The following is a 20,834-nucleotide window of genomic DNA, read 5'->3' as shown; positions in this document are numbered from 1 at the left end:
CGCGGTTCTCTCCTAAACACCTTAACTCAGCAGCATTTGCCAAAGGGTATACTGTTTTACCACCTAGCCCCAGGGTGACCCATGAATCTGTGTGACCTCTGAAGGATGAAGCTGGGAGACATAATTCATCCAGGCAGCTTCAACAAGTCCTCTCTGTGTTCCCCCTCGACCTTAAAAACCCGGCAGTAAATTTAGCGAACTGCGAGTAATAAACTCTCCCCCTAGAGGGCTTAGCTTCTCAGGATAAGAGCGCTGATCTAGCATTACCATGATACCATTTGACCATCTCATTCATTATAATTCAAAGGGTGCAGAGGATAGAGGAGGGGAATTATTATTCTAAAACCTTGATGTATGCCCGGGAGATTGAGCCTGGGGAGAGCGATGCAAGCTGACGCAGCTGAGCAGAACAGGGGGATGGAGAGAAAATGATGAGGAGCTATGCAGTGTGTGAGGGCACGGCTGTAGCTGTTAACCCTTGTCACTAACATGTCCATCTTTCAGTGTATTCTTAACTTGTGATTATCCAGAGCGATCCCAGTGTTTTTGGATTTGCAAAAACCCGTGCTCCATTGGGATTCACAGACCATCTGCACTAACCCTATTCTGATGGTTGTAAGCCCTGACCTTTTGCTCTTTGCCCTCTGCCTGCTTCTCCACAGCTTTCATTCCATCACTCTAGCTAGCATACACACACACGCACACACGTTTGGCTGCTGCATGCGGTGCGATGGATTCCTGCCCGACACATACTGCAGTGAAAGGCTGCTTAACTAGCAACGCCCCACCCTCAACACTTTGCAAGGCTACGATTCAGCGAGTTCAGACCGTCACCTGTTAGCAACACACTCTGCCCTTGTTTAAACCTGGGGACTGAAGCAGACACACAGCTGCTGCATGTCTGACAGTGAATGTCCACCTGTCTCTCAGCCATAAAACTGACTCTGATTATATACTATGTTTCATGTATAATTAGATCAATGCAGTTGTTTGAGTTGAGAACGCAAACTTCAGTGAAATGTAAATTTAACAAAGAATTTAACTTAAGCTTAGTTCACTGATATTTGTTCATGTGGCTATTAAGCCATTACTTTGCGAGGCAGCTGGATTCTCTGGAAATCATAGAGGAATCCATCTTGCCAGGCTCCAAGCTATGCCCTCACAGCCAAGCAACTTGAGCAATCAGCACCCTATGAGGAATATCGGGTGTGTTTTAGGCAGGATGCAAATTTTTCCTTACAAAGATGGTAGAGATCCTCTACAAACATGATAACTAGCTACACTGACTGCTTTCTAGCCTGGCAATTATGTTGTGATTTGGTAAGTTGATCTGATTGGTTGAAGTTAAGTGCGGTTTATGCCTTTGCGGGACATAGACGCCGTAACATACGCACGTAGCCTACGCCAGTGCGAGAAATTCATACTCGTGCGCTTGTCAGTCTGGCTCGCTCTGTAAAAACGCCACCCAAATGCTGTGTCTTTGTTGCCAGTCAGGTTATTTTTTGTTTCTGCTTCCTGCTTCACTTTCTAGTTCCTGGTTCACATTCAACAATGACGACTGAAACGTTCGCCGAAATTTCGCCAAAGATGAGTCATACAAATGGTTGTACCTTTGAACATCCTCAGTCAGTCTTTCTTCGGTGTGGTCCATCGTTATTGAGCCAAACCAACCAATTCAAAAATTGTGGAGATGGAGAAGCAGCCGGAAATACTAAAGCAGAAATATACAACTACCAAGCAGACCAATCACAGCTCTGGCGGTCTGCATAGCGACAGCATCAAATTGACTCAGAATCATAAACTGTCTGAATTGTAGACTAGTAGACAGATCCAATCACCTGCCATGTATTTGTTTCAAAATGCCTTTTCTGAACTTTCCACAGAATTCATTGTATGGTTCTGCATAACAAACGATCTCTTCAGGTCAGGTCAAACATTCACAGATCTGACACACATAAACAGAACTTACTGGCTACTTCCAGGGATGCATTGTGACTGATCGCTTGGCCAAGATAGTTTCGGGCAACGCACACGTAGCTGCCGTCGTCCGGCTTGCTCCGCCGTCCGTGGACGATGCGCAGGAAGAAGAGGGACCCGCTGGGGAGCAGCATACGGTGGGAGCGGGGGTTGTCGCGGTCCGTCTCGACGCGCTCCCCATCTTTGTACCATTCCACCGTGGGGGTCGGACGGCCCTCTGCCTTACAGTTGAGAGTGGCCGGTTCCCCTTTGGACACAATGAGGTCAGAGGGGTGTTCCACAATTCGAGGAGGGGAGTCTTCCTGGCGAAGACGAGACCCTAGGGGTGGAAGAAAGATGCAAGGGTGAAGTACATATTTTATTGCCACATTAGCTGTATGCTTACTTTAAACGCCACAACAAAGAGCCACTGTGAAATGTATCAAATAATCCTTCCACGTAAGAAAGAGTATTAATCAAAACAGCAGCCGCTCTAAAGGAATTAGACATGGCACATTATTATTGCTGTGTAAGTGCCTCGCATTAACAATAATCCAGTTTGACAATATAATTACTGCACAAACGCATGTCCCTCATCAAATGTTTCTCTTTTGTTTCACCAGTTGGAACCCCGTGAGGCATGGTAAATTAAAAAAACAATGCTGACACATGAAATCCCCAGGAAGTAATATCTTTCAAAACATGTCTTGCCTTCAAGAATGCATTTGCAAAAACATAAATATATATTTATATATATATAAAGCTTCTTAGACAAGCTTTGAGGCTGAATTGTAATGGGGTGGCATTATCTGCCACTCCACCAACACAATGCTGTAAATGTCTGTGCTCATTTCACCAATTTAAATATTTATTAGTATTAAATGTACTGAAACATCTAGTACTAGACGTAACAGCACAATGAAGGCATGCAGCAGGTTCCTAAGGGTAATTCTGTTTTCAAAGAACACTTTATGAATGACCAGGGAAATAAATATGTTAGAAAAATCTCATTATAGCTCTACATGTCGTAGTACCACTGTGGTGTTTTCTATACCTGACTCTTCTGGATGTTCTTTCTCAGCATGAGCCACCACGCTCTCATCCATCCCGTTGCATCCAGATGTGCACGTATTAATGGTACACGTTCACCTTTTGAAGACATTTCATTTGAGCCTCTGAAGTCGTTTAATAAGCCGCAGAAATACAAATCAATACCTCCAACCACACTAACAACCAGAAAATCCCCTCTTATCCCTGATACACTGTTGAGATGTCAGTCATGTTGGACTTCTGGTGGAGACGGCTCAGGAACGAGTCCCACGGAGGCAGAGGACAAAGCAAACCTCCCTAATGAGAACCAGGTACACAACTCCAATGCCTCTGCACATCTTACATTCCATTCATCTCTTTCCAACCCTCAACACAGTCAAGCACGTACACTAGCCCACACACAGACCATCACTTATTCTCTGTGCTTTTTCTTCCTTGGCTATTTTCTGACTCTGGAGTGGACTCTCCAAAAACAGCCACAGGTGTCAATCTTATATAGAATCTAGATAATCCCAACACGAAATGCATAAATAAGTGTGCTAGAAACTGCTAAGCTCCCAATATATAAAGAGGAGACACAAGACAAAGGACGTGTGGCAGTAATGCCAGGCATGCAACCACTGTTTAGTTGTTTTATTGCTGTGGGAACACTTTTCCGTCCTTTCATGCCGCTGCAAAACAGCAGCTTACACAGCCTTCAGCAGGTCTCGCTTTAATGTGCCAATGGCCCTGTAAAGCAGATAATCACCACCATGCTAGAGAGTGATGAGCTCCTACACTCCCGCTGCAACCAATAAATCCCACACAGACAAGTGTTTACCCAGAAAGATAACACCTCACGCATCGTGAAACGGGTGAGAATTTGATCCACTGAGCAGGGTGGTACATTTCTTGTGTATTCGCACAAATCTGCATTTGACGTCTTTTCCAAAAGCTTACAAAGGAAAATGTGATAATAGAGGCAGAGCGCAACCCCCTACCTTACGCCCAAAAGTCAGGAACAATAGACGTATGGTAAGTATGCAAGCTTATCATTAAAAAAATGGGAGATATGCTGACATTTGCATGTTTCACATTATTTGGAAGGTAGCAGTCTGCCTAAATGGACGTGGGCTGCTGAGATAAGCCCTCCTACTGCCTGAATCATTATTTTTTTTATTATTTCTTTTAGCAATTTGCTTCCTTTGTCTCCTTTTCACTCTTCGGGGCTGTCAAGTGGTTGATCTAGCGAAAAGGCTGCATGCTAATGAAGGAAAAATATGCCCAAAAATTGATTTCCACTGCAGGTAATTATCTGTGTTAAAAGGCTGCTCAGAAATATCTAGGAACCCAGCAGTTTTTTGTAACAAGAACACCAGCAGAACTTTTATTTGCAGTAGTATGGTGCAAATTCAACCAACAGGCCTGTAACCATGACTACTACCATTACTTCCAATGTAACTGTTTGCATGAACACTAAATTAATCTGATAACATATATATTCAGTATCAGTGTATTCTGGTACATGAGAATAAAGATTTTTGGACATGCGCAAAGTGGTGGCACCCACTGTGGAGCATTGACTCTGCCAGAAGCAAAGAAGAAGACTTTTTTAATAACACTGATGACATGATGGACGTGTGATTTCAACAGTGATGATCGCATCAATTCTGTCTCCATTCAGCTTGTCAAAAAGTTGTTTGAGCAATTCATTGTTTGAGACTTTCAACCTTCAACGACACGGCTTAGCTCACACCTTCCTGACTCGTAAAACTTGCCACACCACCTAACAGGGCAGGGTTTAAAAATACAAAATACTTTGCAATAACGATCCTGTATCAATTCATTAAATCCTCGGATCGATTTAAATGAGGGAGTTTCAAAACATGACAGAAGCACCAACTCCCTCAGAGCACCATCAGGCCTGACAGCTGACTGGATTTACAAAGTATGACGACAGCGAAGAGCTGCACGAAATCAAAGCCACAAACATTGTGGAAATACTGTACCACAAATCTGCAGAACTAATGACAAACATTTGATTTGTGAAAATCTAATTTGTGTAACTAATAAGTTAAATTGTTGTGAAACTGAAATGCAACTAAATAATTGTATATTGGCTCAAATCACATCAGGACCTTGTGAATAGAAATCGAATCGATTCAGGAAATCAGAAACGATACCCAGGCCGGGCGTTTCCCCACCTGGCACAAACATGCACAAACATGCAAAGAAAATTCAATTATTCCTGTTTATTTATTCTAGACAGTTGTTTTAAGGCTATAAGGTTTTGGAAAAGTTCACAACAATTCCACCCCCCCCATAAAATTCTTTGTCTCTTTTGATTTCCGCTTTCACCCTATAACAATAATTTCAATTAATATGCTACAGTAAAGCTGGTTGATTTGTGAGTCTGTAGCAGAGTAGAGTTTTACATATAAAGCTAACGCTATTGTGTTGAAAATGATAACAGTGTAACACTTAACACTTAACACTTAACTGTTACTGCAAAACAGAAAACACTTCAGACCTATGTGGTTTTATTCTCTGGGCACCATGGATGACTGCCCCAAAAATGCATCTTCACACATTTTTGGGAAGGAAAAACGATTTGCCAAAAGCACAAGGCAATGACACAGATCTAGGTTCTCAAATGAAGTAAGAGTAATCACTCTGACCCCAGAAGAAGAAAGGCAACACCACCCTACTTCATTGTAGGGAAACATAAAAATAATCTAAGTACAATTTTACACACTGTCTAGACGTTTAAATGGGTAACAGAACAATATCAACAAGGCAGCAACTGTGGCCTTCAGAGCCTGTTTACAACACACACATGCAGCTCTCCTTGTTCTTAATTGTGTTGGGCTGATGCCTGAGGGTCCATGCAACTCCCTGAGCTCCCTGGCATTACTGAAAGGCAATATCAGCCCGCCACAAGTGGCACCCCAAAAGACCAGGCTTTATCTGCAAAGGGCCAGCAGCCAGCATAAAATCAGTATGCAAAAACATGCACACAGGTGCACAATGGAGAACATACATACACACCAAAGGTCATTTGTAGCACCTGCACACCTACAAATATGTTCTTTTTTTTTTCTCAGCCAGTCATCCCTGAGGCAGTTCTGTTGTCTCGTTAAAGACGTCTGTGTAGTTTCGTCTCAGACAAAGAGAAAAGAGGGGGAGTGGGGTCTGTTTTCTCTGGAACTCTGTGTCTCTCCAGAGAATCAAAATGGTGAAGGCCATGTTGGGATAACAAGCTAGGTATTTTGTATGTTATTCAAATTGTGAATATGTAAGGCACAGAAGAAAGCAACAGGGGATAAATTATAGGAGGAATGGAGGAGGGAAGGAAGAGGTGATAAAGAAGGAAGGAGGGGGCTTTAAAACAACAAATCATGAGCGCTGAGATTGTAATAACACAATGTGAATGCAATTTACTGCAGTGTTGGTGGTCTTGGATCAGCCCACCCCAGTGTCGTATACAGAACCCATACTGCATGTATTTAGAGTTTATGAAAGGGGACTACTATGACCGTCTGGATCTAAACCAAAGAAACAAAGACAATGTCACAGCCAAACTTGGGCTACAGGTTTCAACTCAGGTTCACACTCCAACTCTGGATGAAGAATGTGCATAATTGTCTCTTTGTGGTTGGTCCAAACAAGCAAGTACTAGAAAAGCTGTGTGTGATATCTCTTCATGTAGACTACAGCAGATTCACGCTTTGGTACTGTATGACTTAATCAGTTTGCTCTGTGACTCTGACTCCAAGACTACCAGATCCAAAGTGGTGGTAAATGTCTACCATGTGGTACTATGCGGATCGCCTGTGAGTGCCAAATTCCATTTACAGAGGAACAGAAGTCAGGAACAGCTAATAAAGGCTGGCAGATTTTGTGAGGGGCTCAAGAGTGTGTAATAAATGGAAGAGCCATGTCTTGTTAAGGCAATCCTTTTGTTTCAGCCTGTAAAAAACATTCCGTTTTCCTTTTTGTGACCCACGGGCTAGATGGTGGATCAAAGTCCACAGTTTTAATGGCGAGACAGAGATTTCCAGAAGCTTCTGAGTTCACGGCACAATTCTCGTGAGTCAAAACGACAGCTCGTGTTTGAACAGAGAATTATCCAAGGCAGACGGGCAAAGAGCATTTGAGAGACAGCCGAGTTACACAGACAAACAAATGGCCACCCGAGTACAAAAGAATACCAGAAGAGGGGAAAAAACATCAGAAGTAAGCAAACTACAGAAGTGGTTAATTCTGAGTCAGACATCAAAAACGTTCATTTCTAATTGACCAGCCGGCAAGAGTCAGATTGACGATGACACTTTTCCGTATTTGTTAGTGTCAGTTTCACAAAAATTAAGCATGAACTTACACTGAGAGAATGAATCCTCTGTCTGAATGCAAAATGAGGGCTGTCATCATTTCCATCCTCAAATACACTTCACCCAGACTCAGACCAGACAGCTGTCGGACTCTGCGGCGCTTAACTCGCCGCCGCAAAATATCAGTGTGACAAGTGGGTGACACAAACATTTGCAGCGCATCGTTGCGCCACCTTTGGTTTTCGAAGCAGATCTGATTATACCGAAATGTCAGCAAAACATCCAAGGAATCTTCTCTTCTGAGGCCAAGTTCTGACTAATGTGGAAGCAACGCTTTATCAAAGGAGACAGCGAGACAGAGCAGGGACCTGCTTCATAAAACTGCGAAGGCTCTGCAGTAAAAGGGTTTCGCGCACACAAAAGACGAAAATCACCCTCAAAGTAATAGCTATTTTGAAAGCTGTCTGAACGTCCACTTACAGTTACTCTTCTCCACGCTGAATCACAATTAACTCAAAATGATGACCTTATAAAACTCATATCTTCTTAACAATTGTTAACTTTAACAATTGATCAGAATGAATGTCAACTGTGAATACTCCTATTATTCAGCATGTCATTTAAAGGAGAAAGAAATGTGCCAGGCCACTAATTGAATAGGCGGCACTGCGCTAAGGATTTTTTATAAAGGTTGAAGACAGATGCGCTGTTGTTTAGCTGTACACCTTTGATAAGAACTGTGGCTTTAATGAGGCCACAGAAACACATCATGCGAGTAAGAAGTCTTATGAACAGATGATCTTTTAGAATAGAGAAATACTTTGACATTTTGGAAAGTGCACTAGTCCGCTTTCTTGCCAAGGGCCTCATGAGAAGATCCAAACCACCATTAAATATGAAGCCAGGAGGCGGTTAGCTTAGCTTAGCTGCTCCCTGCCAAGAAATATTCCAGCACACAATCCCCTTTAAATCCACAACTCCGTTTCCCTCAGTTTCCACCCTTCATGCTAAGGTAAGCTAACAGTTTTGTGGTTTTAGGTTTGTATTTATCATCAAGATACGGGAGCGACACCAATCTACTAAGCTAACTCTCTGCAACAAAGCAAATGAGCATCTTTCCGAATTTGTCACCCATTTGTGCTGTTCATCCTTTTGGAGACACGTATTCCAAATATACACACACTCATTCATTTGTAAAATAAAACACAGAGAACCAATAAATGCCAGACATTCTTTCTCAGGCTGTATAAACTGCAATTAAGCGGAACAGTTGAACACTGTCATTCACTCAAGAATGCGGGGGAAGGAATGCAAGAGCGTGTTTCTGAGCCTGTGTGTGGCCAGGACAAGGTGTCTGCGACCGTGCTCTCTCTTAAATCGTGCTGATTTTAAATTGCACACATGTGGATTTAATCACAGGGAAGTTATGGGGGGAAAAAAAAAAACTTCACGCACAATACTGTAAGTCAGTGCTTCTTTCTTTCTTTAGACATCCTCGCAAACACGCGGTGCACGGTGAAGCAGTCTCCGGGGAGGAGAGTCAAGGTCGCGGACATGATAACACCTCCCGACTGCAGATGTTCAGAGTGAGATATGAGCTGAGTGAAAATGTGAGCGGGAGGAATAGGCTCACAAGCTTACCACGGGCTTAGGAATCGATTTTACGAGGTGCAGACCAAAAAATAACTTAATTATTGATTGATTTATTTTTAGTTTTGTGATAAATCCTTTATTACATTTATGATGAACTAAGTAACAGATTTGGTTTGAAAGTGCTTGTTTTGACTGTTCAGCTTCTGTGAGAAGAGTGCAAATTTATCTATATGTATTCATTATTTCAGGAAATTGTGGCATACATATTTTTTTAAGCACCAGACAACTAAAGTATTATTAAAAAAAAACAGAAAAAGAACATTTTGGTTTGCCATCTGTTAAATGCTCACTGGGAAGGTAACAAGCAATGAAGTCCCGGGGGCACACTCGAACCAGAACATTGCTGGTGCGCGATAAACATCTGAGCCAAGTAGGTCACCGGGACACTTTAACTGGGGAATAAATCCATCAGGCCAAACACAGTGCACCTTTCATTCCTCTATTCCTGCAGTTTCTAGGAATATAATCATATTTTGTTGCATCAGACAATCGACTGCATTGCTAGTCAAGTGTGCATGGCTTAATCCCTGCTATGCAAACTGCTCTTTCCTGGTAATGCCTCACCGTGTCAAGTATCGTTTTTATTTTATTTTTCTGTCGGACTATACAGTGTTAATTGCTTCATCACTGTGAGCGAATGCGTCCATGTGAACGGTGGTCAGGAGCTTACCTCCCTCATTTGTGGTGCGAAACACCTCCGGAGCGCACAACTGCCTGAGAAAGTCAGCAGACGATCTGAAAGGCTTATTCTCACTCCATTTAATGTTCGGTGGAAAGCAAAGTGGCTGTATAGACCATTGATTATCACTCAGGCAGAGATTGAGAGTCTAACTTCCCATGAATAGAGCAGACACCGAATTGGCACAGGGGTATTGTCTGTTACAAAAGAGAAAAAGCACATCTTGCATATGGGTTAATCTTATATTTAGTGATTTAACAGTTATATATTTGTCCACTGTTGCTAGAATATAGTATATGGTCTATTATATTCAGTCTATTATATAGTATATTCAGTTAAATAGAGTGCATAATGTGTGTTTGAGCATCTGTAGTTGATCATGTTTCCTTAGTCTCCTTTGAGGTTTATGAGTTATAAAAATGTTACGTAAGCCATTTTCTGCTAAACAAACTGACTCATTATTTTATTATTATATTAGCGCCATGCCATGTCATTGCACGTCTGCGTGACCAACGTTTATTTTCAGCCTTAATTGTGACTCTGGTTGCGGCAGACCAGATGTGACATGGCTGTCACACTGTGAAAGAAGAGAGTCATTGCTCTGAGCACCAGGACTCACCCACAAAACTGTGCAAGCAGACGCATAAGAGTATTGTTCGTGCCCATGGAAGAACATCACACGTACTAACATCTAGGCATACAATCAAATGCGCAAAACAAGCTCGAATTTGCCTCTGAACCACTCGCGTCAACTCTTGACTGAAGTGTCTCTAATGAAGAGGAAGAATAAGTGGTCACAGCAGTGGATGTTTTTGGACTGCGCTGACACTTAAAGCAATCACAGAATTTGTTTAATAGCTAAGAAAGACATTATTAAGAGGTATATTCATCCACGAGTGATTAGAATTCAGGGCTTGACTTGATTTTTTTATTTTTTGTCTGGCATTGTCAAGAACCTGCTTGTAAAAGAGGAACGGTTCTCACAAAGCTCTGCATTAAGCCCCACTGTGGGAGAGTAAGCAAAGGGATATGCACCTGGTTTTAATACCAATCTAGTGAGATTACTTCTACCTGTAAATGAACAGGTCACCATTTTACAAAATATGCTTATATGCTTCTCAGAGTTACTTTGATCTTCTGAGTGTTGAGAAGGAGAAGATTATAATCTTTTTAAACACCGATCAGCCACAACATTAAACCCACTGACAGGAGAAGTAAATAACATTGACCATCTTGTGACAATTCAGTGTTCTGCTGGGAAACCTTTGGACCTGGCATTCATGTGGATGTTACTTAGACATGTAGCACCCACCTAGACCAGACCAGGCACCCCCACCCTATAGCAATGACACTCCTTGATGGCAGCAGCCATCCCCAGCAGGATGCAGCCTGACACAGACACACACACAAAAACGCTTTAGGAACAACTCAAAAAACACGAAGAACAGCACAAGGTGTTGTCCTGGCCTCCAAATTCACTCGATCCCAAACTGATCAAGTATCTGTGTGATGATCCACAGAGGCCCCTCCCCTCAGCCCATAATACCCAAAGACCCCGACTAACAACATTCTGTTGACACACACCACAGGACACCCTCAGAAGGCCCATGTCCATTCTCTTATGAGTCACAACTATTTTGAAGGCACAAGGGAGACCTACACAATATTAGTAAGGTGGTCATAATGTTATGCCTGATCGTTGTATATTACAAGTATTTTCTCCAAAATGTTCAGCATGAATGCATGTCTAGTTAGGGCATAAAAAAGTTTGCAGTTTGCAAAGCACATCACACCATCTGAGCAGTCGGACACCTGTTGGACTTATGTATGCAGTAACATCTGTGCACAAAGACTTAATGCAGGATAAATGACGTTTTAAAATGCATAAGCTAATGCCTGTCTGTTTGCATCAGAGGCAGTCTGACAGATCAGATCCTCGGTGCATCTGTTTTCTCAAACCTCTTGTGCTCCCTTGAAACTGAGCCTACCAACTTCCATTTAAGCTGACAGACTGGATTAGAAAACTGCGGCATGTAGCTCTTTCTTTTCACAAATCAACACGCAGGCAGGCTGTGCTCATAAAGTAATGGTATTTACATGTAATTTGCCGTTTCTCACAAAGAGTTTCAAATCTCAAGGCAGCAGTCTGAAACACTGGCAGCATTCAAGGATTCGAGCTAAGGAACCAAATGCATGTCTTATCAAAACACAGCTGCTTCTGCTGCTGCTGCTGCTGCTGGTGGTGCCATGTTATTACCTTCGTACAAACAAGGTCTTCATTTTAAATATTAGACCTTGGTGCGCAAGCTATGGCAAATATAGTTTGCATCCACTTCAATCAGCGTATACACAAACCTTATAATTTGTTCTCCTTTTTTTAAAAATGTATTTTTCTTTGCTTAATGAAATTGCAGAAGTGTGCTTTGCCCCGAACCTTTGGAATAACGTCTCAAATTGAATACACCTAAAGTGAACGTGCACACTGCATTTTTAAATCCTTTCAGCAGTACCTGCTTGTACAAAGCAGCGCGTTGTATAAATTCCATTAAAGCGCCACAGTGGGAGAAACCCAGAAGTCAGAGTTCACCGAGGATGAGACGGCTTCTGGAGCTCCATAATTTCCCTGACCTCTCTTTTCACGGCAAACCTGCTTGTGTCAGTCACTTCCACCGCACATATACAGTATCACTCTATGTTCATGCCCAGTTGCTTTTCACTCAGTTTTAGCTATGAAAGAGCGAAATCCTTTTCGTCCACGGAAAGATAAAAGCTTAGCCTTTGAGAAGCTTTTTTTTTTTTTACAGCTGGCTTTACTCACGTGGTAGTCATTTGAGAAGTTATCTGTATGAACAGCTTTTTATTTGGCCGCATTAACGGCGCTGCTGTTGATCGCGCATGTTGGCACAGGCTCTGCGGTTGGATGCTGACGTAAGGTGCCAGGTTAGAGCCCAGCCTCTGCGTTTCCTACCCTCTGTGGTTGAGTTTGAGAAGGTGGTTCCAAAAGCCTCCTTTCATGATTATGGTGACGTCTGTCTAGGAAATCATGTTAAGACTGCAACACTTTGCTTTCAATCTGATAACCTCGTTGACAAGAGGTTCTGCTTGGCTAGTGTAACTGCAACTGATTCGTGACAAGCTCATTTCTAAACCGACACTGCGGCTTTAAAAATCTGGCTGCAGTACACATTTGATAGCAGTCTTCCACGCCACAATAAAGCAGCTCCGTTTGAAGTGAGCACACCACAGCAGGTACTTTTCCTGATTGGTAGTAAAGCTTAAATCTGCTCCTTTCGTTTCTAATGCGCAGCGGAAAATAACAAGCAAACGGAACACAGTGTCTCCGAGTTTAACGATTATCTGAAGTTTCTTTTTATCTCCTTGGTCGCGCGAATTCGGAGCACGAGTTAATCACCGCATTTCACAACGAGGTGACCATAGTGTCCACAGAGCTTCCATTTTAATAACACCTTTCCCTCTATCCCTGTCCACACTTCCTCGCTGTCTCATTAACCCGAGGCATTTTTTTTTTCAGAAGTGATGAGACTCAACTGGCCATCATGGCCCTCCGTAAGGCACAGTCGCATGAACTTCCAAAAGAAGGCCCTCGGCTACGTTGTAACCCGGCGCAGCGAGAGAGAAAATGGAATCTGAGAAAGCAAAGCTCAGCTCCAAGACTCTTTTTCTTTTTCTTCCTTTTTTTTTTTTTTTAACCTGCAAGCTTTCAGTCTTATTTACACAAACTCTAGAGCGGAATTAGCAGATGGAAAATTTGAATATCCTTGATGGCTGTGGAGGGAAAAAAATTCATACTTTCTCATGAACAGGCAGACTCAAAAGTAGCATGAAGCTAAAGTAATAAAAAGGAATAGAAAGTGTAATACTGTAGATCAAATATGTTACGAGAAGTCGGGGAAATTGCACCAACAACCATCACAGTAAGTAATGCTATATGATAATCTTGTTACACGTATTTTGCATGCTTTTTATGGTATATTAAATTAGGTAATCGTATTTTCTTAATCAAACAACTAACAAAACACAAAACCTTTATGAAAGGATTGAATTTTCATTCCAGTTAATTGAACAGATTCTCACAAATCTTCCTTTGACTCATCATATAAGATGCACATCCTACATATGGCGCATACCCTGGCTCCCTCTCTGGTTAAAGAAAGTGTGAAAATGCTTTGAGAGACTACATTTCAGCGTCAAGCACTGGCTAATGAAGGCAACGTTAAGTGCGGTCCTCCTCTCTGAAACAACAAGGTCAGTCCTGAGGCCACTGTGCTCTCACACCGGCCTACTGATCAACCTGCTCCCTTCATCCTTCACCGAAGCCTTGCAGGGGACGTGACGGGGAAAGGGAAGAACTGCGTTTAGATGTTCTGATCAAGGCCTTTGGAAATCATTTTAATATTCAGCGATTCAAGCAAAGGAACAAGAACCATTAAAATCACACTCATATAATATTAGCACGCAAGCGGCTTGGCTACGCGCACTCGAGAAGTTGACACCATGCGCCGTGCCAGTGTCTGACGAAACGCTCGTCTTCCAAGTCGTGTTTGGCAAGATATTCAAATTCACCTCAGACTCCTAGATTACCCTAGATATTTTTAAAAACATAGCAGAACGCTCGCTATCCATTTCATTAGGTATACTAGTGAAGACGAATGCACTCTAATATAACAGTCCTGCACTAAAGCTTGGCTTCGTGAAGGCTGCGGTATTTAGCTTTTGTTTCATATTACTGAGAGAGCTGTTGATTCAACCGATGCCGTGGTTTGTAACACTCCTGAATTACATTGTGTTGTATTGACATGTGTTTCTATTATTTTGGCAACCCCATTTTAGTCAGTGGGCACATTTGCTTTTAATTCAATCCAGGTTTACAGCACCACAAACTACATCCTCCAATAGTGGAAAACAATAATACAACATTTAGCAACCATTAGGCAGTGGTAATAGTATTACTCGACTCACACTTTTGCATTATTACAGCTCCTACTGTGAATGGCATCCGACAGCATTGCATTTTGAATGCTAACTAATAATAGATGTGCTAATTAAAGCAATTTATGCATGTTTTGGGCTCTTCAGCGAGAGATGCTCTGGTGGGAAACGGTTCTTTATGCCTTCAGTCTTCAGATGGAGGGCTTTGAACTCTGTCAGTAATGACAAGGAGAGACAGGAGACAAATGAAGGAGAAAGATGAGAAGGACGGAGGAAAACGGCAGAGGGATAATTTGCACTACTGATGTGTTCCCTCACAAATACCAGGCCGTTCTTCTCTGTTGTTGTTGTTTGTTTTTTTTTTTACCTAATCTTTGGTTTAACAGTCAGAGCAGGCCTAATTGATGATATGTGTGAGAAAGCATCTATTTTCCATGTGTGTCTGAGCGTGAAAAGACTGCAGAAGATCTATCAGAAGGCACACAGATTCTATTGATTATTAGCCGCCTGAGTGGAGAGGAGATGACTCGCGGAGGTAACCTCAAGAAGACATCTATGAGGTCATATTACTGTGACCTTTAAATCCGCGCTTTCAAAATATGAATCCTACCAATTCGCCGCTGAACCAAACCTTTAAGGAATCCAGCATCTTCATTATCAGAAGGCGTAACGACACATATTAACCACACACTATGGGCGCAGATTGCGGCAATTACTTATAAAACCTCAAGACAAGGGAGCCGATTTATTTACAGAAGTAATTATCCCAAGTGCTTGAGCACACAGACATAGCTGGACACTGACCTCAGAACAGGAAACTAAGGCCAGAGGAGTACAAACAACCCAGAGAAAACCACAAACCCACGGGAATTTCTGAGCTTAGAAGTTATTCCAGATGAGAGCGGCTATTGCTTCAGCATGCAGGGCTGTCCTTCGTGAGGAGCCGAGAGCAGGGCTCAGCACAAACTGTTAAAAAGGATTAATGAACTTGATATTACAAATCACTTTGCCGAGCCATGTCAGGTCCATATTAGGCTTATTTACTGTGATGCGATCTGTGGCACAGCAGACAACACTTTGTATCAGCCTAATGAAAACATACTTAATGACAGAATACATCGGTTAGAACTAATTGTATGTGGGTGATTTAATTCATTACTGAGGCGGATGTCACTATGAAACTTCAGGTTTAATATTTTCAGTCTGTGCAGAGCTTTTAATAAAGTCAAGATGGTTTTATTAAAATGTATTATTTGTTTTCATTCTTGCTTGAGTTGCTGCACTTTATAAAGACCTCACTGAGGTTAAATAAGATTAGTCTGAACGACTGAAACTGCTGACTGCACCAATGAAATATAATTCAATTCTTCTTTTTCATCTTTACCAACGTGAATCTAAAACGTTGAAGGAAGTAGTAAAGGTGTGGGAGGATGCTTGTGGCGAGGAACCTGCCAAATCGACCCCCCCGCTTCAAAATGAGGGCTTGCGCGTGTGTGCGTGTGTTTTTGACTGTGTGAAGGTGTGATGACCTTTGAACTCCGGGGCCCACAGGCACTTGTCAAAGCTCCCAGTGGCTTCCCTCTCCCTAGGTTAGCAACCACTCTCAGCCTCACAGCACCACAGGAAAGCAGTGAGTAAACAAAGGAAGCAATCATGAATCACAGCTTTCTGCAGACAATCTGAAAGCGCACATTAAAAATAAGCTTACGCTAACACCATTACATATGCATTTATGCACATTCAGGCAGAACCAAACAATCCCGGCAACATCTACAGGGGTTTGAGGGAGCATACAGCCTTAGTTATTCTGCTTCAGCAGTTCCTGGTGGGGAAAGTTCTCAACAGCGAACACTTGTGTCAGACAACATTCATTAGGCATGACCTGACTTTCTACACTGCGGACGGTTTGAATGATAATGAAGGCAAGTTTGTTTGAATCACCTCCTTCAAAATACTAGAAAAATCTGAAGACGTGAAAAAGTAAAGACATAAACTGACGTAAATTGCTTAAAATCGAATAATAACAAACCTTCAAAATGTGCCAGAACACACAAATTAGCAACCAGCACAGCATATTCTCAGTCAGCACGGAAAACGATCCCACATAAAAAATAAACAACATTCATGGAGATGGTTTCCAACCAAATGACTGTCCGTGGAAGCCCATTATTTCGAAGGAAGAACAGAAGGAATTTGACAATTTTATCCAACAAACAAAGGAATCCTTGCTGCCATACAAAAGTGTCCTCGCGTCCCCATCATCCACAGCAAAGAAGTCCTCATTAGAGGGACTCGGCTCGTCACTGTCACCATCACAAAGGCTACAGGGAGTCTTGTTAGCTTAGGGGACGACACAGCGGGCAGGCCTCCCTCCAATCAAGTCATCATTGCTTAAGGTCCGGCATTCTGTAACAAGTGCTTTGCAGTATTTTGAGTCACAACAGTCGATCTCTTGCAGCCATGAGTGTCAGTCGCCAAAACAGCATGAGTAAGTACACATGAACTCTGACCCGTGTGCGGCTAACTCCAGCACTGGCCAGATGTCTCAGTTAAACTGTTCCCTATGGGGCTGCTGCACACACCAGTGATGGAATGAGGCTGCGTTCTGCTGGTCTCTGAGCACCTCCTGCACTTACTTCACCACTGATAACACACGGATGAGGAGGTTTATAAAGGTAAAATAAGCCTCAGAGGATCTTGGTTACTTATTGCTTTAGTAATTAGCCTAGTTAAAGCCTTGCTGGAAGAGTTATTATGATGATCCTGTACTAAAATTGAAAGCACATTGTGAAACCATCATAACAAAGAAAAAACACGATGAGCCGTTCTTATTTCTTCCCCCTCGCTTCCTTTATTAGGCGGCATTTGCAGACCACGAAACAAAGCAGGAAGGACGGCGACGCAAGACACAAGACATCGCTCTGGGGACGCATAATTAAGATCTGCGGGATGAGAGGGAGAAAGCTATCTTGACACAAGCATATGCTTTTAATGGCCATCATTTAGATTATTACATATCGCCCAATTACCGCTGGCAGATTTATTATTCAGAGACGGAACTCTCGAGTGAGGGGACTTCCCAGATCCTCTACGGAATGAAGTCACTAAGGCTGAACACAGCTTTAAGAGCGCAGTGTTTGTGGTTTTGTTTTTATGCAAGTGAATACCAGAAGATGCATTTGTAGATGTAAAAGTCAAGGATGGAATAAAAACAATTCTGACTAAGAATAGGGGCTAGAGCTAGGGGCTAGGGTTATTTGTTAGGGTTAGCGCAGGATAATTTTCAAGAACAAGCAGCTGTCTAATCCACATGTCTATATCCCTGTTATCTCTCATAAGGAAATGGTAAACACTTACAGGTTTGAACTGGGCTGCTGCATGTACTGTTTGCCTCGTCACCTCTGCCAACTCAGTCAGTGAGCATTTATCAAAGGTCTGGTGACGTGCCCATCGTTGATTGGTAAAGAGGAGCATTAAATACTCAGTCTCGGTGTTCTAGTAAACTGTTAGTCTCAAATCAGTGCTCTTCCAGTGAATCACACAATAGTATTAAAATATTTGGTTTGAAGTCTCTGCTGCCAATTTGCTACTTGGAGTTTGGAAAATAAAAAAGCAAGAGAACGGGGTCCTTATGGTGCAATTTTCCCTGCAAATTAAGATATTCACAGCTTGATGGAGCAGAGACTTTAGTTAAAAATCAGACAACATCAGCAATACTTCTCAAACCTCTCTGAGCACTCTTGAAACTCTCAATAGCGTGGTTACCCAATATGTCAGATTGTCAGTTTACAGACAAACGAGCTGGAAAATTGGTGTCGTGCACATTCTTGAAGTCTTCATGTGGAAAGGCCACATAAAAAAAAGATTTCCTTTTTAGAGTCACCACTTAAATTTAAGAAAAGACGGTAAGATGCCGTGCAGGATGTTGCATTTGGTGGCTTACCTTTGATTTTGGAAAGCTATGAATAAAACTTACCGTAACATGTTCATGTGATATGAAGGAGTCACGCCCAAGAACAACGCTGCGCTTAAACAACTTGAAACAACTTGTATTATGAAGTTATGTCAGCAAGTAGCCAAAGCTTTGGATAAAGCTCCCTCTGAGCTGTCAAGGAAAGTAAGCCTCTACAACAGACAAAATCCTCCACTGTGTCGAGACACTTGTGAAAGCTGCAGTGCTGAAAACACATTGTTCTTTTTTTTCAGTCTGCGGCCACTGATAATGTTACTGACAGCTGTCTTTGCCTCGCAGTGTGAGGGACCTTCTAAAACCCTTGAAAGCATGTTTTCACTTTGTCATGTTGGGTTTTTCGGTGTAGACTGGTGGTGAAATGTCATTGTCAGTGTAATCCAATTTTATCCAAATAAAAAGAAGTATTTTTATATTTTTATAGTTCTAAAAAGTGAGTATATTTTAGATAATATTGAGCATATTTAGTATTTATTTCTAATTCTTGCTCCTTACTACTTAAAATGTTTACCTTCATTTTTTTATATTAAAAAAAAAAGCTGACTCAGGGAACTTCCAATGTACCTGTTCTTTCTTGTACCTGTGCAAATGGCAATGAGCTCTGTTCTGGTCTACTCTAGATCTACCACACATCCAACTTGGCACAACACTAGCTGGGGAGGTGGGATTAAACCTTGCCCCTCAAACAGCAACATCATATGCCTTGTAGTCGAGGTAGCGCCCTTTTTTTCTCTGTCTCAGATTTCTCTAAAATGTCATGATAAGCTGATTTCCCAACAGTTCATAGAGGAAACACACATACATGGAAATTGTTCAGTGCATTTAAGGAATCCATTCCAAGAGAAAAGTGCACACTTGGAGTAGAGGGCAGTCATTCAAGATGCCTGGGGAATAGTTTTAGTTCAAGAGGAACTTCATCCCTGAAGTCCCAAGTCAACTCCTCTAACCACTAGCTCACAGCTCCCCAACTAAATAACAGCTGGACTAAACTACAGTGCATACAGCCCATTGAAACTTCCCATCCCCAGAACATCAGAAGAAATGCACAGGCAATAAGCAAGTAATCATACCTGAACAAATCTTCAGCAGTGCCAGCAGACAGTAAATCCCTGTGAGACAGGCAGGCATCTCTAAGAGCAGCTGGAAACGGTGTAAATCCAGTTAGAATGCGTTTTGTTCTTTTTTGTTAAGTTGTTTTTTTGTGTGTGTGTGTCTATTTCATCTAAAACTTCTACAGCAGTGCCGATGACTGGGATCCGGGCGGAGGAGAGTTGCTGAACTCCGCAATGTGTCCAGATAATAATGTTCAGAAGGGCTCCTCTGAGAGTGGATCTCTATTAGAATCAAAGTTCAGATCAGTCGGAGGCATCGTTGCCGGCTACTACCCGACAAGTAATCCACTCAGCAGCACTTGGGTTTTCTCCACTCCCCCTGCCGAACTCCTCACTTCCAAACGCCGATAACTTGACGGTATTCATCTGCGATCAGATTCGCTGACGGCTGCTCTTCGGAAAAGAAAAGAAAGGAAAAGAAAAGAAATGCGGAGCTCGAGAGAGGGGCGAGAAAGAGCGAGGGCGTCCAGTTGCAGTCACTTTAGTGGTTTAAATGCGCAGCGTTACCCCGGTTTCGTGGGACTGGCGCTGGTTGGATGAGGCGCCGTGCGTCTCTGCGCTCAGAGCGGCTTTGGTTTTTCCTACCCAGTCAGAGGCTTTTTTTGTTGTGCAGAGGAGATTCCTGCGAGTCAGGCACCATTTAACCGCATAAGGTACATTCACAGTGAGGGGGTCCACTGGGCTTTTTGCATTAAAGAAATCAATAAATGCGAAAAGAAACTCATAATACACCCAGACTGCTGTAATGGTGAATTACCATTATCAGAGTTTAAAAAAAGAAGAGGCGTGTATGAAATGCAGATTCCATAAATAAGATATAGTTAATATTCTTAACCGTGTCTACTCTTTAAAGTGATACATAATACGACCTTGATGAATGATTCACACATCTTTATCCCTCTATGGAGAGGGAAGTGTGCTGTGTGCTTATTATAACAAAAAAGGGACAAGCTCAGGCAGGGGGAAAAAAGAAAGAAAAGCCGTCCGTGTTGTTAATGAGCCAGTAAAATGTGCCTTCATCTGTACTGGCCTGCAGCAGCATCGTGCTTCTTCAGTCAAAGATAAAAAATCGATCAGGATCCCCCCCTCTGACCTTTCAACACACCACTGGGAAATTAGATGATATTTTAAAGTGCATTAGAGATGGAGTGTCT

General features: G+C 42.3%; 1 protein-coding gene across 1 annotated transcript in view; it reads right to left on the bottom strand.

Moving 5' to 3' along the window:
* The window catches only part of LOC311502647 (roundabout homolog 1-like), an 80,942-nt gene extending 60,836 nt beyond the window's left edge, over positions 1 to 20,106 (bottom strand). The window contains exons 1-2 of the mRNA XM_084564972.1: positions 19,639 to 20,106; positions 1,970 to 2,296 (exon numbers count right to left, since the gene is read on the bottom strand). Of these exons, the coding sequence (XP_084421098.1) occupies positions 1,970 to 2,296; positions 19,639 to 19,696 (385 nt within the window). The 5' untranslated portion in view covers positions 19,697 to 20,106. The remainder of the gene's footprint in view (positions 1 to 1,969; positions 2,297 to 19,638) is intronic.
* Positions 20,107 to 20,834: the final 728 nt, after the last annotated feature.

Source organism: Chelon labrosus, assembly GCF_963514085.1.
Source record: "Chelon labrosus genome assembly, chromosome: 17".
Classification (NCBI taxonomy): domain Eukaryota; kingdom Metazoa; phylum Chordata; class Actinopteri; order Mugiliformes; family Mugilidae; genus Chelon; species Chelon labrosus.
The sequence above is the reverse complement of the archived record's forward strand: the minus strand, read 5'-3'. Positions and strand labels throughout refer to the sequence as shown.